Source organism: Podarcis tiliguerta (assembly GCF_965153285.1).
Source record: "Podarcis tiliguerta genome assembly, chromosome: 10".
Classification (NCBI taxonomy): domain Eukaryota; kingdom Metazoa; phylum Chordata; class Lepidosauria; order Squamata; family Lacertidae; genus Podarcis; species Podarcis tiliguerta.
The window spans coordinates 53221848-53247504 of record NC_139543.1 but is presented as its reverse complement, the minus strand read 5'-3'; the positions used below and the strand labels follow the sequence as shown (position 1 = coordinate 53247504).

Sequence of the window (25657 nt, the reverse complement as noted above, 5' to 3'; positions counted from 1 at the left end):
TGCATTTTATTTGAAACTTAGCTAATTTGCACATCTTAAAACAATAAATTAACCAAAATGCAGCTATCCTTTGAAATGCCTTTTTTCTCAATGCTACAATGCAGTTCTGTACACAAAAAAGAATGTGTGCAAACATGTGCGTTTTAGGGGAAATTGCATTTAAAATGCATATAAAAAAACCTCTTTAATAATGATGGTGGTGATATTAGTGAAAACAACATAGAAAAATTCATTATATGTGGAGAAATAGCAAGGGAAAGGGGAAATTAAGCAGCCCCTTCTCTTTCATGCTTCACACATCTCTTGAAAGTGGTACCCAAGCAAAGAAATGTGTACTTTGTATCCACCAAGGAAACGCCTACTGGGTTTGATGATGGAGAAGCCTGCCACCTCCTAAAGGGAATATTCAGAAACCTCTTTAGCTTCTTCTGCTTTAACTAGATCTCACACCTTTCAAATGGCAGCCAGTGAATGTCTGATAAAATACTTTGAGGCATAACATGCTATCCGCTTACCCCTCCCCAGTTGAGGGTGCGAGCCAGGTCATTCCCAGTGCCAAGTGGAAGTACAGCAACAGGAGGCTGGGGGTTCAGCTGCAGCTCATCCAGGATGGAGAGGATCCAGCCCACCTAAACAAATATTACAGGAAAGGAAATGGTATCATAGGCTATGGGGCAGTGAAGACACACTCCTTGGGATTCTCCAAATACATATCCCATCCGTTCTCTAGTCTGTGCAATTTTATTTCTGCTGGTGTGTGGTTTATACCATGAATTTTAAAAAAATCCGAAAACCAGGATATCCCACTCTCAGCCTAACCTACACCACAGGAGTATTAATGGGGATAAAAGGTCGAGAGAAACACGTACCCTGCCTTGATTTCCCAGCAGGTACGTTGAGGTACAAATGTAATAAATAAGTACAAACAAATAATTCCACTCATGTCCCCTCCCTGTGCCATGGCCCTGATCCAAATCACACACAAACACTACCATTCACAAATAGTTTCCTCTCCACCAAGAGGAAAACATGCAAGTTTTCCTGCATGTTTTCCCTGTCACAGCTAACAGCAGCTTGGGGAGGGCTTTAGGTTTGGGGAGGAAATCAATCAGGTACAGAAGTTGGGACAGCAGCACCCCCATAAGAATATAATAAGACCCTACTGAATTAGGGCAAAGGCCCCAATCTATAGCCCAGCATCCTGTTCTCACAATGGCCAACACTCTCTCCCTCTCTCTGCTCCTAGATTCCTTTAGGGTTCATCTCCCTTTCACCCTCCATGTTGTACTACAGCCCCAGTCCAAATTCTCCACTTGTTCTCAGCAGCTGCATTTTGAGAAATAAAGCTTTGGGCGTTTCAGCTGAGTTTTTTAAAAAATAAAGTATATTATTATGGATCCTAAATGCTCTGCATGATCTTTAGAAAATTGGATAAGACACCCTCCGAATTGTTTTGAATCAGAAGGCTGACTGAAAGAGTCTAGAATACAGATTGCCTGAAGTTGACGATGTTGCATTTTATTGCCAGAAGAGGAAAAGTTAACAATTGGGCAGGTACACTGGAAAATCTCCCACTTTCTGTTTCTTTCAATAATGCAAAGTAATATCTGGTCTCATTGAATATTCACTAAATCCATTTGAGCAAGATTTTCATTTCTAGATTTAATGGCTTTTGGAACAACGAGACGTTAATTTGTTTCTAACATAACCTCAGCATAGATAAGTCATGTGTCTCTCATATTAATGAGAAGATGCTGCCCCCATTAGCTCAAAATGTGAAATGGAAGGAATGTGGAAACAACAAACCCAAAGCCAGCGTTTTAAAATACAGCTGTGTGCATCATATATCTCAAGCGGCACAAGATCTCAGGGATCTCTGCATGTAGAAACAGACAGTGGGGCCTTTGTGATGTGTGGTTTCATTTATGCACATACATGGGCTGAGCATAAGATGCAAGATTCACAGCATTAGCACTCCAACAGAACTTGCTCCCTTGCTCAGAGAGACAGAGAGTGGGGCAAAGCCATAGCTTTGAATTCAGCACAGGGAACAGGTCAAGCCTCTGTCTTTTTTTCCTGCCTAGTTTAAGACTGCCAGTTATTTGTTCTCCTTCACAGGATCTAATGCAGGCATAGGCAAACTCAGCCCTCCAGATGTTTTGGGACTACAACTCCCATCATCCCTGACCACTGGTCCTGTTAGCTAGGGATGATGGGAGTTGTAGGCCAAAAACATCTAGAGGGCCAAGTTTGCCTATGCCTGCTCTAATGACACTTCCTCCAGCCAGGGAAGGCTGGCTCCCCCTTCTGCCCATCTTCAGGTAGTCATTTCTGTGTCACACAGTCACCTGTTATCTTTACTTATGAAGCCGGATACTTTACAGACTTGGCTGCAGCCATTGGCTTAATAAAGAGACTGGTTCGACCAGTTTAGCAGCCCGTTTCTCCCTTCTTGCAGACATAAATCACAAGCTTAGAGGAGATCCCAAAGATGACATCCAGACTGACATCCCCCAATACTATAACTATGACAGAGGCAGAGGCAGAAGATGATCTCCCATCTGCCAGAAATGTCTTCTATAGCAAAGAAGAGCAGACATATACTGTACAGCATTCCAAGGCCTGGTTCACACATTGCTTGATTTATTGACACTTTATTCCTGCATGCTGAGGCAAGCTTCACACATGCATGATTTTACACTCCATAGCTGTAGCACGGCGACTTGTTTGCATGGATGGACCGTCTCAGGTATAACAACCCAAACTTCTCATTTCCCAGCACCTAACAAAATGCTCTCCATTGGAGTCATATAACACTGTCGCTGTTCATATACGGTAATAAAGAATAGAGAAGTCAAGTCATGTGCATGGATATGTGAATTGACCCTTAATGACCAGCAGCTGCCTGCATGAAGTAACTTCACTATGAAGCCTTCTGCTATTTTCTGTCCATGCTGCTGCATCCATGAGGAACAAGGCACACATCAGAAGCTAATTTATACCAGGTTAGACTATTTCCTCTTCAACATCTTTGCCACTTTTTTTTCTTAGTTGGTGTGTGCTGTTTGTCAGTGTTGCTATGACCCCTTTCATGCATTAGGTTCACAGCAATTTCCCCCCTTTGCTTATTACAAAAAAAAAAAGGTTGGGACTTACCGTTCCATCCCCACCACAGGCCAGGATTCGAAGATTTGGCATTTTTCTGTACAATTCAAGCCTATAAAAAGAAAACGAGCATGAAAAAAAGCTTATGTGATGATTCAGCCTGGGGGCTATTAGTTGGCAAACCCTGCTTTGAAAAAGCAAGGAGAGATGTGCCAACAAGCAACTGTAAGCAGGTGAACTGCCCAGGTACGACAATAAGGCCAGGGGTCAACAGGTGTGGGCAGGTCAGTTAGAGCAGCTGACAGAGAACTATGAGACTAGGACATACCAATAAGTCTAGCATAAAATAAGTGGGGTCCACCAAATGGACTCTCTGTTGGTTTCTGTTTATGCCACTGTGCAGTGCTTTTGGAGTCACAAGACTCTGTTTTGCATTCCAGAGATTCCAGGCTGTTGGAAGTCTCACGGAAGACAGGAGACAGATGTGATGTTACTGGTTTCCTCTTCCTTTGTTGTTCGGTTGCTCTCTGCTTTCACAGAGAGAGCATGTATATTTCTTTTCTGTCTGTGTAGTTAGAAATAAAACCTAGCAATGTAGCTCAAACTTCTTGTCTCTTCTGCTGCTTTGATACTCTGCTGAATGGGGAAAGTAGCTGGAGCCTTATGAAAGGCTCAGGTCGTTAATCATCGTCGGAAGAGATTCCGAAGGCTTGACCAGAGGAGTAGCTCGGTTGTAGCAGAGATTCCGACACTCTCTCCCTGCCCCCCCCCCCCCAAGGCCCAACATGGGAAAAGGGAAGCAACATCACAGGACAAATGAGATGGACGGGTAGGACTCCAACAGCATTCAGCATGGATAGGAAAAAGGGCACCATTTCAACTAGGAGCTTCAATCAAAATGCCAAAACTTTATTAACTCTGGAGGGAAACAGAGGCAATAATCAAGCCCATACCCAGAAACTGTGTGGTACAGGTGGCCTAGTGGAGTGGAGTGAATCATTACAGAATATTACAGGCATAAATAAGGGCAGACTAATATGTTAAGTTTTTTATTATTATTTGACTGAGTGAAAAATTAGATAAATATTATTTTTATTATTAAATGATTAGTTTTCTTATCTCATCTTTCTTCCATCATAGAAGTCAAGGCAGCGTTCACCAGGTTCGTTCTTGGCCTCCCATTCAGATACAGAAAGACTTATACCTGCTTAGCTATGTTGCTGTATCTTCAAACTTAGGGTTGCTATACGTCCAGAATTTCCCGGACATACCTGGAATACCACTGTCGGAAGCAGTGTCCGGACGGAAATTGATAAAAATGTCTGGGGAAATCTGGACATATGGCAATCCATGTCGGCAGTGTCATCTTTGGCGATTTTCCTTTAAAACAGCTCAACAACTGTTCTGCCCAGATTTTCACTGTTTGAAATATGACAACCCTATTCAAACTACATGTGTGGCTTTGTGAAATGTGGCACCATTTCTGCCAATGATCCTTTTGGCTATATCAATCCTATTTGCCTCTTTCATACATACTATTTAACATCCACACACAAAGAAGTCCACAACTGAAAGTGCTATGAAAGCAGCACCTTACAGGAGGTCTAGTAACTATCAGAGAGCACCACCTTGTGGCATTGAAAAATATGGTCTGCATTTCAGATCATGAAAAGTTGCAACACGGAAGTTTACCACTGGTTAGTTTCTCCCTGCAAGAAATCTGTTTTGTGTAGAATTCATGCTCAATTCACATGCACCGAGATGAAGCTGGTGACTTGTCTCACAGAAGTTGTGTCTGTCATTCATTTGTGGGGTAAATAAATGCACTTCTGTGCAGCTGCTAAGAGAGAGGCTCAGAGCCAGTGCTGGATTTACGTACAAGCTAAACAAGCTATTGCTTAGGGCCCCCTCTCTTGGGGGCCCCCAAAAAAATTTAAGGAAAAAAACCTGGATGTATATTTCCAGAATATAAGATATACAAATAAAATAAAACTTTTGTTATTGCCAAATGCCAATGTGTTTGCATTATTACGTTTGTTATGAATAAAAATCATTTTAAGTTAGCACTTAATAATTATTTCACAATTAATATACTTCTTCTTAATTGTATTTCACTATTAATATACTTCTGCTTAATTGTGTTTCAGTTCAACAATTTCTTTGATAAAATACATATTTTGTTTTGTGCAAATGGCTTTAGATACCTATTAGGTCCATAAATTACCATATAGCATATATTCAACACAAAAAAACAGTGACAATTTGTTGTTGACAAAGGACTGCTGGATCTATAAAGGGCCCCATTACCTTCAGTAGCTTAGGGCGCCATCAAACCTAAATCCGGCCCTGCTCAGAGCTCTCTCTTTGACCTAAAGTTCAGCCCAATTCTGATCCTCTAATGGAAGAAGAAGAAGAAGTTTGGATTTGATATCCCCCCCTTTCACTCCCTTTAAGGAGTCTCAAAGCGGCTAACATTCTCCTTTCCCTTTCTCCCCCACAACAAACACTCTGTGAGGTGAGTGGGGCTGAGAGACTTCAAAAAAGCATGACTAGCCCAAGGTCACCCAGCAGCTGCATGTGGAGGAGCGGAGATGCGAACCCGGTTCCCCAGATTACGAGACTACCGCTCTTAACCACTACACCACACTGGCTCACAATACACAATCTCAGTATTGGATTATATAGAAGAATTGTGAAGCACATATTCTGTTGTCATTTTCAGGTATGCAAAGTCAGAACGCATCATGTTGCATGCTCCTCTTCCAACTTATTTGCATTCCACAGAATGCTTATGAAGCACCCCCGCCGCCGGCTATATATCCATGCACTGGATTTATCCTAAATCCTAGCTTTATCTGGTGAGGTTGTTGGAGTCAAGGAGTCAAGCATTTCAGCAGAGATGCTCTTGTTATAGAACTCTCTCCCCAGGGACTGACTGTGACAGAGACAAAAGGAGTTTAACTTCCCTTCTTTCCATAAATTCTTCTGGACCACCTTGTGAAAGATGTGCTTATTCCTGCCAAGATCTCTTAATGGTTGCTTCAAAATGCCCATCATGTAGAGGTACCCTTCAAAATACCTGTGTTAATGCTTAAAAAAAGTGCAAAATAGCAAACCACATCAAACATCTCAGAACTTACGCATCTCTTGGTCCTTCCTGAGAGAGGTCAAAGACCTGACGTGGGTTCAAGTACCACATGAACATCTGGAGAACCTTAGTACCCTGTCAAGAAAGAGGAAAAGAAAACAGTCAACTTCTCTGAAGCACAGTTCTTGAATCCCTGGACAAATGCTGCAGCAATATTATTATTTTTTAAAAAAGAATTCTGAATTCAGGCCTGGAAAATGTTCTCTTAATAGCCTGAGACAACTGCTGGGGCAGCTGCTTCTCCATCTTCCTTTGCTTAAAAAAGACCTGCATGTGGCTAAGAACATAAGAGGAGGTTTTGGGTCAGGCCAAAAGATCCAGACACTGAGATCCAGCACCGAGGGCCTTCTGGTGGTTCCCTCACTGCAAGAAGTGAAGTTACATACAGGGAACCAGGCAGAGGGCCTTCTCAGTAGTGGCACCCGTCCTGTGAAACACCCTCCCATCAGATGTCAAGGAGATGAGAAATTATATAACATTTAGAAAACATCTGAAGGCAGTCGTGTATAGGGAATCTTTTTAAGGTTTAATGTTTTATTGTGGTTTTTTTATATATGCTGGAAGCCGCCCATAGTGGCTGGGGCAACCCAACCAGATGGGTGGGGTACAATTAATAAATCATTATTATGACTATTATTATTATTACTTGTGCTATCAGCTCCCAGTTGGACCGAGAGGACTCTGTCACTCTACATTTTATATAATGCATTTGTTTAGAAATATTTTAACGCTGCAAACTGCCTCAGGTGCCTTGGCAGAAAGGCAGCATACGAAGCCAATCGATCAATAAAATGCATTACTGAAAGCCAAATCCTCCACTCCAGAAGCATTTAATTCAAGATGGAAGCATTTATTTCTTTTTTGAAATCAATTCATTTTATACCCACTCCTTTGACAAAGACGCAACATGCACAAAGTAGCCAATGTGTTCGGTGTTCCGTGTTTACCTGATTCCCTCCGCTTTTTGGATTCACAAATACAAGCAACGGTTTCATGAGTGGGGAAGAGATGGGTTTTACCACAAAAGGACGGCCTTTGTTCTCCTAGAAGAAAGAAAATTAAAATGTGACAGAAGACATTGGTGTGTGCTTTAAGCAATGAACATGTTGACTTGGGATGCCATGGGAGAATGAAGATCACAGGTTCTTCCATCCCTGAATTAGATATGCAAAATTACCGGTTAAGACACCAGATAATTCAAGATTTACGAAAGAGCTGTGGGTGATGGCTTGCATGTTCTAAATATGTTCACAAGAAGCTACACATGTGCCATCATTTTAATAGCAACATTGAAGACATAACATTCGAGAGAAGAGATGGACTTAAATCTTTCAAGCTATGAAACTGTCCTCCATGAGGAAATGAAGGCAGTTGCCAAGGGAGAATGGACTCTCCCAGTATCACTTTGTGTGACTGAAGAAAGGCAGATGGGTGAACGTTTGGTTTCTTGACCCAGAGTGCTGTATGGGTTATATACACACTCCTTCCACCATCTTGATTGACAGTGGTAGCGGTCAAGACTACAACTACTTACTTGCCATGATCTTCTTCCTTCTCCAGTAGTGATACCAATAGAGCCTTTCAAATGACCCTATTCACCCCAAAAGTTATGTGTTGCCCTATTTGTGCCAGTGTCTTCTTACTCTTAGACCATATTTACAATATAAAACTTCATCGTCCTATCCTCCCCTCAGGGAACTTGAGCAATGTAGTTGTGAAGGGGCGGGAGAGAAAGATTAGTCTTCTCTAAAAGAGAATTCTAACAGAGAACTCGCCAGCCTTCAATCCCACTCTTTCTTTGTGGGATTCCATAACAACCTAGAATTTATCCTCTTGGATTTCATTATCAGTCCTGTAACTACACACTCAAAAGGAAGAGGGACAAGAATCATTACTTCAGCTATTACAGTTTTTAATAAAATATATCTGGCCTGGAAACAGTGGAGACTGAAAACGCTCTCCACTGACTGACAGGATTATGACATCAAGAGTTTACATTTCAGAGAATCTCCTAGCTTTTTCTGATACCTCTACAGCCACCTGTCAGGCCCCCAGATAGTTCTAGGAACCCCAGCTAATGTCAGACCCTTAAAGTGTGCATTAAAGATTTACCTCATTGCTCCTTTTGCTGGCTTTCCTCTTGAAAGACGTCCTCTTCTTCCGCCTGGTCGAATTTTTCAGTGAATTCTGTATATATGTTTTTTTAAGGGGGGAGGGAGGAGAAGGGGAAGAGTATTTAAAAAGAACAAACTGAAAAGGAAAGTATGCCTATAAGAAACACCTCTGTGGCAGTACCTTTGGAGAATGATAACACCACACATGCGTGGGTTGAAAAAGACATGCGCCTCATGCTTTGACACTGTCACACCACCGGTTATGGAGAAAGCCACACACTGACTGAGACCACCAGACTGGTACTTTCAGAACTGGAGACTTTCCAAGGCTGCGAGGGAGAAGAATACTAGATGCTCCCATAGACTCACATAACAGCACATGTTGTACCTGCCAACCCTCCCAATTCAGGTAGGAGACGCCCGTTTTCCTTCCGGGGCTCCAGTCTCCCGCCCAATCAGGTTCGTCTCCTAATGTGGAGACCATCTGTGTAAAAAGGTGAAGCAGAATAAGATAAAACGAGCTGAGCCTCATGGGATTTATTGGTGTACTTATTCATTCCTTTCCAAGCTACGCCACTCCCACTTTACTGTGCGCTCCCTTCCAAAGAAGCCTCGTGTGATGTTACATTTTCTCTCCCTCCTTTGCTTCTGTTTCCTTCTCTCTCTTTTTCCCTTCAGATGTCCTCTACTCTGGGTCAATGAAAGGACTGCATGCAGATGAAGGTGACAGCTGGCTGGTGAAGGACCTTGTGGGACAGGCAGGGGAAGGGAAGGTCTCCCAGACAGGATGGGAGACGGGGAGAAGAAAGAAGGTCCCAGGTGAGAGCTGTGAGGGTCTACCTTTTTTCTGTGTGAGACAAGGTTTGAGACCTACCTGTGAGATGAAAGAACAGCAGCACTGCCACCATACAAATATATGGTTAAAGATAACAATGATTAAGATGTGGATCCCAAAATGCAACATTTGGGTTGAAGGAGAGCCCCAGGTCTGAAAGGTTGATGGCTACTGCTCTATTCGAAGGGATATATGAAGACAACCCTCTGTTAGAAGGGATTCCTGTATCTGAAGAGCTGTCTGGCTGGAGTCCATTTTAAACATAATCATAAGGAAGAAAAGTGAGGGTCTTGAAGCTTCCCCTGGTCAGCAAGTTGGAAAGCCACATAAGTCACCTAGTCAGAAGCTTCCTGCCTATGGTGGAAATGTATTGGATGGGATTCAACTGATGAGCTCTGACAGTGGGAGGCAGCACATACAGGCTTTCGCTGCAGCAATGGGCTTTCCCTGCTTCTCCTCCTCCCGCGTGTCCCGTGCTCTTGTGACACTGTAATAGATTAACATTGCATTGGAGGTGGATTTCAGGGTGAAAACACTCATTGGTGACTTTCCTATGCTTGTTTCACTTGAGGGAACTGTGCAAAAGAAATACACAGAAAATTATGGATATTGTAAACATGTTTGATTTCCCCCAAAGACTTACTATTGCCGTTACAAAACCCAAGTCGTGAATTTGGGTTTAACCCAATTTCTTACCAACAAAAATGCAGCAAAACTAAGTACCTAGACAAGTTTTATTTAAAAAAACCACCAAGTATGGAAGTGAGCAAGGCTCAGCCTCATCCATCTCCACAAGTGATCGCCAAATAAAGAAGCACTACACCCTGCTTTTCTCAACCCTTGTAGGTGAAATATTTAGGTGCTCTAAATATCCCAGAAATTTATGGCTTATAAGTCATGCTAGGTAAGAAAGATTATGAAAATTGCAAAGAAAAGCTAACTTTTCTTGCTTTTCTAGGTCACACAAACCTTGCCAGAAGCACTCTTGCTCTCTAAGTCAGGCTAACTGGATGCCACTTAAAATTTGATTTTTTTATATCATGTGTTCTTAAAACTATAAGATGTGCATTCATTACTCAGAAGAAAATGGAACATGCAGATTCTGTACTCATTCATCAGACTACCTGGGATTTGTCTACGTACTATTTAGTTAATTGATTCCTTCCCCTTCTCTCCGGGACACATATATTTTTTTCACTAGTCAGGCCTGGCTCCCTGACAATAGCATAATGTCAGGAGTATCTTACCTGCTGGAACATGGTCCTCTCTTTCACACTAATGTGTGTGTGTGTCTCTGTGTGTACATCTTTGCACATCCATAAGCATACATAGAACAAATGGATTCATGTGCCCATGTTTTTCTATCTCAGGATTCCTTAATATTTTAATCACAATTTATGGGAAATGCCTCTGCATTTAACAGAAAGAAATACCATTTCAGATTATAGCAGGAAGGCTGGAAGGAAGTGTTGTATATGAGAGGCCTGATTAAACCTAAGAGTATGTGTCATAAATATTATTTTATGCATTGCCTGGAAGAATAGAAAATAATAATTTAAAACCCCTGCATGCCAAAGGTACAAATCTCTTTGCATAGAAGATAAAAAAGGGGGAAGTGATTACTTAGCCTGTGCAGATAATTACCCACACAGGCCAAATAATCACTTTTTTTTTCTTTTAGGCAAAGGTTGAAATATATTGGCATGCATATTTATTTTATTTTAGTAGACATGTGTATGCTGTTTTTCTAGGCAAAGCCAGCCCAAAAAAGCTTACAGCAATAAAAAGCACATTTATTTAAACAATCAATTTTACTGAAAAAAAAGAAAAAAGGATAAAACCAATTCCAAAAAAATATAATAAAACCAGCCTAGGCCAAGGTAATCATTTATAGTGGGGTTGTAAAGCTGAAGTGAGTTAGAGGACCAATTTCACTTTCTAATAGAAATCTAGTGGTCACAATGACTTTGACTAACATTTCATTTCTGTTTCAGAATTTTATAAATTCCTCTTCTCATGGCCATCCATCCACTGCGAGTGTTCTACTTCTTTGGATGTATTTAAGGTGCAGGAAACACTGCCAAGGCAGGCCAGGATGGTTGCTTTGAAAGAGGCTCCGTTGTTAAAGTCCCTTTCATGATGACCAGCCACCTTTTATCCCCCCAGTGCAAAGTGCCAAATGGTCTGTGTTCCAAATCTCGCCAGGCACAGGAAGTGAATCATAGCCGCTGATTATTGTTTTGCTTTGCTTTTTGGATTAAAAAGTTAAAGATCAGAAGAAGATGTATAATGTTCCTGTTGGGTCATTTATGACCTTGTGTACACAGAAGACTGAACTAAACAGAGTAGAGACATCCAAAGATGTCAGCCATCTTGTGTAGCGGAATCTGCTTGTGCAATGGTACTTCAGGTTTATTTTCTCCAACCTCTACTGTTCCCATTTCAAATGTCCTCAAAATATGTTCCAACCCTCTGGAGCTGATTTTGTGGGCATGCAGAAGGGGAGGAGAGGAAGGAGAAGCCCCATTTTGCAAGCAGAAGCCCACTCATACTACATTGGATCTCACCTAATTTCTTCAGGTCAAAGTACACCAAACCATCTTTCCCTTGACAATCAAAGGTACCATTTCCAAATGTATATACACAAGTTACCAGGGGAGGAGGTGGAAACACCCCTCACTTTCCAGAGAGAACTAAATGCTTAAGCATTCAAAAACACCCACCAGATAGTAGAGGAAACCATGGATGGAGGGACCAGTGGAGGGACAGAGTAGGGACAGGGTTAGCCCTACCATTAGGCAGAGTGAGGAAGCTGCCTCAGGTGGCATATGCTTTGGGGCAGAAAGCAGTGGTGAGGTGTTGGAGCATAGGGCTGAGTGTGCTACATGGCCTGCCATGTGCCCCCGAAGCTGGAGGGTGCTGTTCTATCACCAGTTTCAACTCTCAGTCTTGGCAGATGAATGGGCAGCAGGGAGCCATCTCATCCTTTGCCTCAGATGGCAAAAGTCCTTGGTCCAGTCCTAAATAGAGAGCTCAGCAAATGCAGCCATGAACCAACAGCCTCAGAACCTTTAAAGGTACAGGCAGGATCTCCAGGATGCAATCTGGCAAATCTAACTCTATTCCAGGAGCGGGAAACTGGATCCATCCTTATCTCCCCCTAAACACACCGTGGTCCAAATATGACATGTGGGTGGAGCCACACACATGTCAATCACCTGATGCCACAATGAAGTCATAGATTACCCCTCTTTCTTTTCTTAATATTAGGCTTGCAACCACCCACTGGCCAGCTGCATCTTAACCTGTCCTATGGCCAAATTGGGGGGGGGCTGTTTGTACTAATTCAGCCCATGGGCTGGAGGTTCCTCACCCCTCCAGCTACATTCAGACAGGGAAGAAGGATAGAAGAATTCCATTATTGCTTCCAACAATGACCCCATGAAGCCTAGTATTCTATTTCTCCACAATCCAAAACAATATGGTGAAGAAATCCTCCCAAAGGAGTAACTGGAAAAGCTGGATAATGGCTTATAACACTTATGAGTGCAGAAGGTGGTGGGTTTGTGGACGAAAGGAAGTGAAGCATACCTGTCTGGCAAACTACCAGGTGTTTAAGCCAAGCGAGCCAACCAGCAGTGTCAAAACAGACATTGGCATGCAGTTACCTGAGGTTTCTTCACCTTAATGATCCAGGTTGGAGGTACGATAACAGCTGCATGAGCTCCGAGGGAACATGGCTCTTCGATGTGCTGCAGCATGAAGCAGGTGACCTTATTGTGAAACTTGAGAGAGGAAAAGAGAGGCACCAATGAAACAGGGAGAGAGGTGTGAGAGAGAAAATAATGTAAAACAGGGCTGAGAGAAGAAGAAGAGGAGGAAGAAGAAGAAGAAGAAGAAGAAGAAGAAGAAGAAGAAGAAGAAGAAGAAGAAGAAGGGAGGGGGAGGAGTTTGGATTTGATATCCCACTTTATCACTACCCTAAGGAGTCTCAAAGCGGCTAACAATTTCCTTTCCCTTCCTCCTCCACAACAAACACTCTGTGAGGTGACTGAGGCTAAGAGACTTCAGAGAAGTGTGACTAGCCCAAGATCACCAAGCAGTTGCATGTGGAGGAGCGGGGAATCGAACCTGGTTCACCAGATTACGAGTCCACTGCTCTTAACCACTACACCACACTGGCGTAGATCTTTCGGACCCAGCAGGCCAGATACTCATCTCTCCATCCCCACAAGCCAATTTTCACAGACAGACACCATCATGACATTAGATGATTGGTGCCTGTCCAAGTCCCTTGAACAGGGCTTCCAAAACACCTGACAACCAGCTGGCTGCCAGGCGCTTGGGAACTGCTGCGCAAAAGGATCTGCCAGCCACTTGGCTCAGGAACCACTAAGCACAGGGATTGCAAAGCAATATATACCTGGGGGGGGGACAAACCTATAAAAATGAGGTGCTTTTTCTTTAAATGAATGCTTTTATGCTCTTCTGTGTATGCTCAATATTTTGCATTTCCCCTTTCCTGACTCTCTTGCCAGGTTTTTTTGTATGCTGTATCAATAAACAATCATCTTAATGGACCAAAGGAAGGAAATAAAAGGCAAAATAATAATGCCCTATTAGTGCCATGAGTTCAAGAAAAAGGAGGCGTTCTTCAGTATGTTTGTGGGAGAGGAATGCAGCACGTCCACCTCTCACAGTACAGATACTTGGTATTTTAAGGAGAGCCAAGTGGAAAAATAAAAAAATAAGCAAGGAAGAGCCTGCCCGCAGGATTGCCTGTGCAATCAAAGCAGAACCATCCAAGCCATGCTGGCGAGACGGTCACAAGCACTCACACAGTTCACTGGGCAAAAGTCACTTACTGCCTGCTTGCACCAGGAGCAGCTGATGGCCACAATCTCTTTACTGTGGAAGGAGAATTTTTGCTGAAAGCCCTGTAACGACAAAGTGAGTTTATCACATCCATCACCTAACAATCACATTGTACAGCTGTCCTGCCCCCCCCCCAAAAAAGACACGTTTGTTGTGTACTGTGTGCATGGTAACATTTTGTTTTATTTTCCTTACAAGTGAGACTCCAGGGGAGTATCTTCCTCTGTTGTCAACCAGACCTTGATTAAATTGTGCTAGGACCACCAAGGGGCAGATAAAATAGGGGGGCTGCCAAGGAGACAGCAGATCTGGCCTCCCAGGAGCATGTCACAGCTGTTGCTACAGTAGCAGCTGCAGTAGCAGCAACAGCAAGGCATTCCCTGAAGGTCAGATCTTCTATCCCTGTGGAACCTGCTGCCTGAGGTACTTGCCTCAGCTCGCCTTATGAGTGGACCAGCCCTGCTTTTTAAAAGGTGCAATGGAGGTATAAGAGAATCCATTTCTGGGGAAACTTCATCCAATGGGCAATTCACCCATAATGTTAATGAGACTTAAGTATAGTTGTCCAGATCTCTCTGGTACTGTTTCTTCTAAGCCCTGATGCCTTCAGGATTTTTTTGCAGATGAAGTCTCCAGCACGGCATCCTCAGTCATCTCCCCCAACCTTGGAGAAGCAGGGCGTGCAAACTTAGAATTCTTTTTGGCTGCATCTGAACTCCTTGCATACTTTGCGCAAAGCAGAAATAAGAAGGTAAGATGAGCCCTGCTGGATCAGGCCAATGGTCCGTCAAGTCAAGCATCCTTTTCTTACAGTGGCCAACCAGATGCCTGTGGGAAACCCACAAATAGGACCCAAGCACAAGACCACTTTCCCCTTCTGTGACTTCCAGCAACTGGTATTCAGAGGCATCACTGCCTCCAACCTTGGAAGCAGAGCCTAGTCATCACAGCTAGCAGCCACTGATGGCCTTCTCCCCCATGAATTTGTCTAGTCCTCTTTTAAAGTCTTCCACGTTATTGGCCATCGCTGCATCACTATGCGCTGCGTGAAGTACATCCTTTCATCTGTCTTGAATCTTTCTGTATTCACCAACATTGGATGTACACGAGTCCCAGTGCTTTGAGAGAGGGAGAAAAGCATTTCTCTATTTGCTTTCTCCATGCCATGCGTACGTTTATAACATGTCGCCTCTTGCCTTCTCTCTAAACTAAAAAGTCTCAAACTCAAATTTTGTCCATATAAAGAACCAAGAAGAGGGAATGGAGGGAAGTCATGAGGTCTAAAGAACCTCAGAGATAAGGTTTTGAAAAAGATATTTGTGAATTTGGAGGTGGGAGGGGGAAGTACTATTGTGATTAAATGTGGAACTCAATTGTGAAAATTGTGGAATTCAATTGTGAAAATAAATTGTGAAAATAAAAAAATATTTTCAAACTCTGCAACCTTTCCTCAGGGGGTGTCTCTCCATCCCATTAATCATTTTGGTTGCCCTTTTCTGAAGCTTGTCTAGGTCTATGGATGATAACACTGTGAAATGGTAACAGCAGGAGCACAGAGGGTCACTTGTTGATTTGGGGACATGGACAAATGTCCAAGTATTCTGCCCTCTTTAACCAGAGGACCTGCTTTATTTGCAAGCAACGATAATCAAAACTTGGACCACGTACATGCTCTCTGGAACCCAGCTACAGCCTCTGCCCAAATCCTCCCCATTTTTTAACACAGGTGTGGGGAACTGGACCTGGCTACTAGACTGGAGCCTTATCTGCCCCATCCCTGTGGGGATAGTTTGACCACCTGGTAAAGCCTCCCATCTGTCAATCACCTGACATCAGATGTCAGGTGACCCGCTTTGCCCACACAGACTCAATGCCAGTGCTTGCAAAGCACTGTGTGCAGGACTTGATTGACAGCACCTCCTACTCCCACCCCTTGGACCCAGTCACATCCTTACTTGCCCCATACCTGACATAATATATGGAAGACAGAGGGGTAAGGCCTTGGCAAAGTGGCCCACTAACTGGAGGTTTCTTATCCCCGGTACAACAGCATCTGAATACCTTCTGCCTTTACCAAACTCCTGCCTGACACACACATATATAATAGGAAATTGTTTCTTAGGGATGCAGTGAAGAGCCAGGCTTCTAAAACTGCAGGAACTTTATAATTGGTACACATAGAAAGATAAAGAGATATGTCATTGGGGTATTTTTTTGAAGTGGGGGAAGAAAGAATAAGAAGGATGGTGAAATTATCTTGCTTCACAAAAAAGTAATAATTCAAAACAGGCTGAGAGGACTGGGTGATGCGAGAGGCAGAGATGCTGCTTGGAGATAATGGGACTCTGATTCTTTTCCACAGTTCTTGCAAATTGATTTTTTTTTTTCTAATTCACTAAACTTGAGAACCGGGGCTGTAATGAACGTGGAAAGATGAGCTTGGCATTTAAGCAGATTTGAAAAGCCCCAAATTGATAACAATTTTGAATATCATATTGTTTAATTGCTCAAGGGGCTGAAGGCTTTATTAAGGCTTCCAGCTCTTGAACCATGTAAGTCTCTCATAATCTTGAGATTTGAGTCTGCAAGGCTCTTCCTGCGTTGCCAGTGCACAATATCAGAACACTGTGCAATCAGACTTATTATCTTTCATACTATTTCATGTTTACTAATGCTCTACCAAATGATTGTACTGTGTGCATCAGCCTTCCCTAAGATGGTGCTTTGGACTACAAAACCTATCAGTCCCAGCCAGTGCAGGTGAAGAGGGATTTAGAGTAAATCCAGGGATCTTGGTGCATAGCGGTGGAATCATGTGCATGCCCTTTTCATGTGCTTCAAGCCGGCACAATGCATGAGTGTGTGTGTGTGTGTGAAGAAGGGGCCAACTCTTCCCCCAGTCTACTCTACCTTACAATAGTCTTACCCCAACCGGGCACTCTTTGGATGTTTCAGACTACATCTCCCATCAACCCCCAAAGCCCCAGCCATCATTGCCTATGGCCAGGGATGTTGGGAATTGTAGTCCAAAACACTTGAAGAGCACCAGGTTGGGGGGAAGGCTGATGCATGTGTGTGTGTTGCTATTTAACACACCCTGAGATCACCTGACAACGAAGGGCAAAATAGAAACTATACATGATTGAAATGAACTAAAGGCGTTGGAAGCTACAGCCATTGTTACATGCTTCCATTTTGAAATCAATTTTGTTTTTAAAAAAAACTGGAGGGGGGAGTTGAATATGGAACAGAGCAAGTCCATGGAACCATAAAGGAAAAGAACAAGGGAGAAGCTCTAATCCTTAAAATGAATTGATGTTATGTCAAGAAGCGTGGCCAACCATAGAATAGTTATTTGTTTGAACTTATTCAGTTGGACATTGTTGCAGTCATGTCACAGGAAACAACATGGAAGGTCAAGTGCACCATGATAAGGAACAGATGGAACCCCTATCTTCAATGGATAAAAACCACTAGAACAAAAGACATTCGGTGGAAACTAAAGACGCTATGCCCGTGGCTGAGGATAATAGTTTGAACCCTTCCAATGGATATTGGGGGGACGGAAAGGGAAAAAATGTAAGGGGAATTTAAAATTGGAAGGAGATAATATAATGTATGTAAAATCCCAAACTAAAATAAAACTAAAAAAAAAAAAAGAGCATGGCCAACTAGAGAACTGAATGAATAAATGATACACAAAGCTTTAAATGCTGTAGATATTAGTCAGGGTTGGTCCTGTCATTGGACAAAGTGAGGCAATTGCCTCAGGTGGCAGAAACTGAGGAGAACAGCAGAAAACACCTCGGCTGTTCTTCCTGAGTCACTCCCCTCCGTCAGAGTCCACAGCTATGTGCCCCAGGCCTGTCATACATCCTGCAAACTTGCTTGCTGTCCTCAGGTTCACTAAGGAGTAAGATTCAACAGGCAATATGTTACTGGGACAAGTTCAAGGTCTTGCTACAAGGCCCTGAACAACTGGGGACCAAGTTATTTCTGGGAATGCCTTACCTTATATACCCCCTGTCCAGTCACTTCAATCTTCAGGAGAGACACCTTAGCTTCACATGCTCCCAAGGTTCAACTTTTGTCCATCAAAAGTTAGTGTGGTAGCACCTTCCTCCTGGAATGTGCTTCCAATGAACACCAGGTAGGCACCTACAGTACTGACATTTAGGCATCTGCTTAAAATGCATCTGTCACCCAGAGATGTTGGCACACAGATTTATTTATTTTTGGTAAAATAAATTGCCAATCTGATCGGCCTATGTATATGGACTCTGGGGTGTGTGGTGGCAGGCAGGATTCATCTTCAAGCAGCAAGATGAATTGTGCTGGTCCCGACATTATCCTTACCTTTCCACACTGCTTGCACTTCCCCTCCTGCCGCCGCCTGTGTACCCAGTGATGTCGGACAAAGTTCTGCAGGGGGAGGCAGCAGAAGCAAGGAATAAGATTAATACAAGAAAACACAGCCCAGCATCCGGTGCAGAACTTTGCATTCCAAAGCCACCATTCACATATGGCAGCCTAGAGATCGCCGCTGGCATTGCTGGGAGGCAATTCAGAAAGGAAGGGATAGGAGCTGTCAGCTGCTCTGAAGCACACATAAGAGAGAGATGTTCCATAACAGAAAATAAAATAAGGCATTTTGGCTTTTGGTATTCAAAGCAGTATTCCTCCACATCCCATTTTTAAAAAATATAAGTTGTGTCACACACACAATTTATAATAATAATAATAATTTTACTATTTATATCCATTCTCCAACCACCTTCAGACACTCACACAGGTCCTTCACTACCTTCCATAGTTATGATTTGAAGAGGTAGAGCTGGGTATCATCCTCATGCTGGTGAACATGCAGCCCAAACCCCCTGATGATCTCTCCCAGTAACCTCATATAGATGTTGAAAAGCATTGGGGAGAGTATGGAGTCCTAAAGCACCCCACAAGCGAGAGCCCAGGAGTCTGAACACTCATCCCTCAACACCACTTTCTGGACACAGCCCAGGAGAAAGGAGCAGAACCACTGCATAACAGTGCCCCCAGCTCCCAGCTCTTCCAGACGGTCCAGAATGATGTCATGGTCAATAGTTAAAGGCCGCTGAGAGATCCAGCAGGACCAGGAAACAGCTTTCACCTCGGTCCCTAGCCCACCAGAGATCATCGACCAGTGCAACCAAGGCAGTTTCAGTTTGATCCTTTCACATGGTTTTGCATGTAGTGTGGTTTTTTTATGCATTGTGATTTGCTGTTATTTCTATTGGTTATAGTTTAGCAATCATTTATTGTAACTGTTAAGAGCAAATTTCTGTTTATTATTTACTGATATTTTGTGAGTTAATTTTATTGTGCACTGTTATATTCGAATATATTGTTGAATATTACTTTACTTGATATAAGTTGCTTAATTTAAAGTTATGTTTTTTTATGACTTTGTCGCATTGGATCAGATTATTATAAGGTGTGTGATCTTTGTTGTATATTCTATTGTTGTAAATCGCCTTGCACATAGAAATATAGAAAGGTGGCATACAAATTAAAAGTAAAATTAAATGATTTTATTTTTTTTAAGACTATGTCTGCACCAGATGGTTTCTGAAGGATTTGGTCCTGCTCCCTGAATTATCTACTAGCTATTTATGCTCCATGATTACTCATCTTCCTAGGCCTAATCCACCTTCTTGACTCCATCTTTCAAGGCAAAATCATGGGCAGCAGACCTATGTGTGAACTACTCTATAGGCCTTGCAGGAGCTGGGCTGGACTTCTGTTCTTTGGGACACTGAGGGCTCGCCCACACTCCTGCTTGCCCCATGCCTAGAAAACAGGAGTCCAAGAGGTTTTGCCTTTATCTCACCACTTTCCCCTAGAGAACACACACTTTAGCACTAAATCGAAATGCCTGGCAAACTGCGGAAACCCAGTCAATGTTTGCTCCAATTCAATGGTCAAGCACAGGTTTTCCTGGGAGAAATCAGATAGGCAAATGGAAGTGTGAGTGAGCTCTAAGACTACATATGCACTAAGCCATGCTGCTGTCAATCAATCTGCAATGCCCTTCTCTTTTCAGAATGAGCCCAGTTTCTCATGAAGCACGTATCAGGAGCAAATGATACACAACAGATCTAGTATTTTGGGCTGAATTTCCCATCCTGGAGAGTGCTTATGAAACACTGTGATCCCGTGGTCTTCTTCTCCCCTCCCCAGGGGACAACTGAAGCAGCTTCTTCAAGGCTCTGCTCAAGCAATTTGGGACATTATCTGATGAGGGGGGAGAGATGCTGTGTTGGCCAGCAAGCAATAGCTTTTTCTACCTGCCTTGCTTTACCCTCCAGCCCTAGAAGCCTTCATAAGGGAGCTGTTTCCAGAGGAAGAACTGTGAGGGGAAGGAGAAAGTTTGCCACCAGGGCATGGTTGGTTTCTCACCTGTGTTGCCCCACCTGCAGCCTGAGGAACCTTCAAAGAGGGAGTTGCTGCCACAGGCATTACGTGTATGTGTATTTTAATGAGCCAAACAGAATGAAAATTATGAGTCAAGGAGATGTGGAGAGTGTGTATTAGCTTAGTTTATTTTTTGGTTGCTATTGTCTTCATGTTGTTTATTTTGTTTTATAGATTATAAATGCTGCATTGATTTGTTAATCATATAATGACTTCTGCTTTAAAGCCACTGTTTGGCTTATTATTCAGTTGTTGCTTTGTTAACAGTGCTTTAAACATCGTTACTGTTTCACTGATGATTTGTTAATTATTCTGTATGATTTGCACTGTATTTGTGATGCACTATTATGCTTTATTATATTATTATTTGTTCTTCGTAAGCTGCTTTGGGGTTCATTCGAATGAAAAGTGGCAGAGAAATATAATAAATCAGAATCAAATCAAGGTCTAAGACTTTTCCCAGACAGCAAGCAAAACTGCCTTTTAAACTGGTTCGGGGGGGGGGGGCTGAAGAAGCCTATTTGAACCATGCCAAGTGCACCTTTGACATTGTGTTTTCATTCTTCGGCTGTGCTTCCCGTCTCCTTTCTTCAACCCCACCAAATATCTCCACCTCCCATGTGGCATTCCTAAAGTCCCGCATGTCACAAGAGATGAAGGAGAGGATGCACAGCAGAACCAGGGAGGCGAAAGGCAGCGCTTGCCTGCTGTTTTTAGGATTTAAAGGCATATGAGACCAGGGCCCTGCAGGATCTGATTTCTTTCCACAGGGCCTGTAAGACAGAGTTGTTCAGCCTGGCTTTTGGCTTGGAATTAACTTGATCCCCTCCCCCTCTTTCTTTTTTCCTTGTTCCTTTTGTGATGGAACTCCTACTTGGGGACTTCCCTGGCTTTTTTCTGGCCCATGTAGGACCGGTCTGGATAGTTAGCCTTGGTTAAGATGATGTTTTCATCCCCCAAAATGTTTTTGAGTTTCTGCTGAAATGAGGCTGCATTTTAATGTTGTATTTTAATCTTGTTTTTTAAGTTGTATTTCAATCAATTGTTTTATATCTGGTGTTAGCCACCGTGAGCCCAGTCTTGGCTGGGGAGGGAGGGGTATAAATAAAATTATTATTATTATTATTATTATTATTACTCTCTGGTTTGCAGCCTGGCAGGCTGAGCACCAGGAGAAACTGAAAAGCAGAGTAGCAGTTTCCAAAGCTCCACTGGATCTGAAAGTATCGCCCCCCCCCCCCCCAAGAACGAAGCAGTTGCTTATGGGCCATAATCCTGCAAAGAGGCTCATAGGTAACATTCACAAACCACTCACCTCTCTGGGAGATCTAGAGCCGCCTTCTCGGAAAGTTGGCTTGCAACGAAAGTTAATCTGCCAGGTGGGAAGCAAGAAGACAGGAGTAATAATCACAGGCCTATCCCCATGATGAAACAGACCACCCCTCCCAAGCACCCAATAGAGGTGGTAAAGGGCTGTAACTTAGTTGTAGAGCATCCACTTTGAATGCAGAAAGTCCTAGATTTGATCACTAGCGACATCTTCCAGTAGGACTGCCTTAAACCCTTTAGAACCTCTTCCAGATATTGTAGACAGTACTGAGCTAAGTGGACCAGTGGTCTCCCTTCCTAGGCCACTTCCTATGTTCCTATAGTTTCAGGATCAGTATAGTACAGACTCAGTATTGGTCCACGTTGGATGGCAATGGATCTCTAGGACTGGGCAGCTGACTGGCGGGAGTACAGGTGATATGCTTGTTCTGGACCTGGTCCTTGGAGTAGGGGCCCATTGCCACCACGAAACAGTTGCACCATTTACTTGGAAGCCACAAGGTTTGCTGGATTGCCGGAGGAACCCATTGGATCACCTGCCCAGCGGCTGCAAAAATCTAGCAAGGGGTCCATGCTGTGCTGCTACATGGCTGCTTCGGCACAGGGTGTGCAGTCGTGTGCGCGCAGAGCAATATGCTTGGCACCAGTTTGGCTGCAGGAGTTGTGGAAAGGAGGCATACAAGATGCCATCCCATCGTCTTAGGGATTCCACTCTGGATTTGTGTGGGGTTCACTCCTTAGCCTTTTCTTCTCTTGAAGGTATCTCACAAGGCAGCAGAAGTTCAGGATCAGAGCCTTCCTTCTCCAAGATGGGCTACCCCATTGATCAGCCCCATTGGTCCCTCACTTCCCTCTACGGCACGTACAGAAACCACCTTCCTGGCTACTGGGCCCACTATTGGTCTTCTCCACTCTACCAGAGCCTGTCTTCACATGCAAAGGAAGTCCCTAAGTCACCGACAGTTGGAGACCCGTCAGCTACTCTCACCTGGTTGAGCCAGCCAGATGAAGCCATTGTCCATGGTTTGGCTGCTGTCACATGATTACAGCTTCTAGGAGCCACAGGTGAGAGCTGAGCGCAGGGTAGGGACCAATGGTGAACAAACTATCTCAGAAGGAGGATGACGTATTCCCTACCAGAGGTACTTCTCCTCCCCAAACACCTCATACACTCCACTGCTCCAGAATTTCAGGCTGGGGTCTTTGTGTAGTGGTTAAGAGCGGTAGTCTCGTAATCTGGGGAACTGGGTTCGCGTCTCCGCTCCTCCACATGCAGCTGCTGGGTGACCTTGGGCCAGTCACAGTTGTCTGAAGTCTCTCAGCCCCACTCACCTCACAGAGTGTTTGTTGTGGGGGAGGAAGATGAAAGGAGAATGTTAGCCGCTTTGAGACTCCTTAAAGGGAGTGAAAGGCGGGATATCAAATCCAAACTCTTCTTCTTCTTCTTCTACCTGGAGATGCTGGGGACTGAACCTGGGACTTTCTGGATACAAAGCAGATGCTCTACCTCTGATTCTTGCCGCCTTCTCTTTAAATGCTCATCATTACAGTTCATGCTCCCCCCCCCCAAAAAAAAACAACCTCTTAAACATGTCATGCTTTGCATTATGGACAATAAAAACAGCACATCTGCACGTCATAAGACAGGACTAAATGCATATAACGAGGGCTATTGTTAGTTTGCTAGCTAAGTTTTTATGCTGAGGCATTTAACAATTCATAAATCATTTCATGAACAACTTTCATCCCCTCTTGACAGTGACAGATGTGCATATATAGTGTCAGAATTCAAACACTAATGTCAGCAAAATGCCTGGAAAACAAACATAAAACTCAGGCTTCTGAGGTACTTGTGTCTCTTACAGTGGCATATTGAGCATACTGCTGGAAATCATTAGAAATACACATTCTTCCGAAGCATATAGTATAGAGGAAAATTGTAGTTTCTGGTGGGGGCCTCTATTGTGATATGAGTATGTTGTACATCCTTCATGACACCAAAGCAAGAACTAGATATTGCAAATCAGAGTTGTTGTACAGCTCCCATCATCTCTCACCATTGGTCATGCTGGCTGGGGCTGATGGGAGTTGGAGTCCAATGACATTGCAGGGGTTGGACTAGATGATCCTCAAGGTCCCTTCCAACTCTATAATTCTATGACTCTATGACATCTGGAAGGACACAGTCTCTCCACCTTCAACTGTTCATCCTGTGTGACAGCCCACCCCATGGGAGCGAAGTCTGGGTCTAACCCTGTTTCTGAAACCCTGAAGCCTAGAGAGTCACTTTTGCTTGCTTGTTTGTTTCTTAAAATGAAAGTTGAGCTTCTGTGACCAAGCAAAAAATACAAGTACTCTTGACCTACATATGGCCTGGAGAATGCATGTCAGCGCACCCCACTCCAAGCCGTTAAGCCGCCTCAAATGCTACCATTAAGCTTTTGACCCTTCTATAGATCTTGCCAAGATAGGAAAGCTATCTAAATTGTAATCATATTGTTTAAAATTCAGCCTAGATGCTGGGCACTGGGCCAGGCAATGGATTAGCCGCTGCCACAAGATAAAGTTTGAGGCAGATTTATATGCCGGATTGACCTTGGGGTTTCTTTCCTTTATAAACTAACTAACCTGGCTATTTCAGAAGCTTTTGTGTCTGGAGGCATGTGGCTCTCCGCTAGATGTCATCAGTACTGAACTTGTAGGAAGAAATGATTATAATTCCCTGTAAAGGTCAGCAAGAAAATTCAACCAGCATTTCATTTCAGAACCTGCTGTTCTGCTACCCTCAATGCTTCCCCTGCTCCGCACAGTAACAGAAAAAAGAAGTCATGTGTATTTTGATGTTACACACATATCCGCCAATTTTGATTTATGCATCAGATTAGGGCCACATTCACATTATACATTTAAAGCAGTGCCATACCACTTTAAACAGTCATGGCTTCCCCCAAAGAATTCTGGGAGTTGTAGTCTGTTAAGGGGGCTGGGCGTTGTCAGGAGACTCTTATTTCTCTCCCATATAGGGTTGGCATGTGTCCTCTTTTTCCAGGACATGTCCTCTTTTTCAGGATTAAAATTTCTGTCTGGGCAGTTTTTTTTTAATTTGGCAAAATGCTTGGGATTTTTGGTTTGGTTTTTTTGTTTACAGTAACCCAAAAAAAATTTTTTTAGTGCATTAGACTCAGATCTAAGGCACCCGGCTAAGCTAGTTAGCAGCAGAGAATCACAACAGAGCAGCATCTTAAACTAGCATCATACTGTAGAAATCCCTTCTCTTGTGGCTGAACTAAAATGACACTGACTCTGCTATAAGATCTTGAAGAAGAAGTCTGGAAGGGCAAGAGTTAATATTCCCCTGCCCTTAAGGAGAGTCCATATGTACATGTTAAACAGTTTAATTGTTCTGTGCACACTTATGTTCACAAAGATGTGAACATGAGCCCAAATACTTTCATGTGGCAAGTGAGTGAGCAATATGTATTATTATTATTATTATTATTATTATTATTATTATTATTATTATTATTATTTTGTTGTAAGTTAAGAGCATTGCTACTAGCAATATATCACAGCTTCTATAGCCTACATGTAGTAGAGGTATTTAAAACGATAGTCGTCATAGTGATCCATAGTTAAAAGTAGAAATTGGCAAATGTATCCTCTTTTTTGCTCTTCAAAATATGGCTACCCTACTCCCAGAGCTACAATTTACAGAGTAGTTTAACAAACCAATCCCTTTTCCTAGAGAACTCTGGTGTTTTAGATGAATGGTGTGAATGTGGCCAAAGTCATCTCCAGACCACA

General features: G+C 43.2%; 1 protein-coding gene across 7 annotated transcripts in view; it reads right to left on the bottom strand.

Moving 5' to 3' along the window:
- DGKI (diacylglycerol kinase iota) overlaps positions 1–25657 on the bottom strand; it is a 247838-nt gene that overhangs the window by 104817 nt on the left and 117364 nt on the right. For 3 of the 7 annotated variants that reach the window (XM_083401411.1, XM_083401415.1, XM_083401412.1), the window contains exons 5-14: positions 21840–21896; positions 18434–18499; positions 14068–14139; positions 12871–12987; positions 8756–8851; positions 8366–8440; positions 7201–7296; positions 6246–6328; positions 3157–3217; positions 516–629 (exon numbers count right to left, since the gene is read on the bottom strand). In XM_083401411.1, coding sequence (XP_083257537.1) covers positions 516–629; positions 3157–3217; positions 6246–6328; positions 7201–7296; positions 8366–8440; positions 8756–8851; positions 12871–12987; positions 14068–14139; positions 18434–18499; positions 21840–21896 — 837 coding nt within the window. The remainder of the gene's footprint in view (positions 1–515; positions 630–3156; positions 3218–6245; positions 6329–7200; positions 7297–8365; positions 8441–8755; positions 8852–12870; positions 12988–14067; positions 14140–18433; positions 18500–21839; positions 21897–25657) is intronic. The other 4 variants (XM_083401413.1, XM_083401416.1, XM_083401417.1 and 1 more) reach the window with 2 other exon arrangements.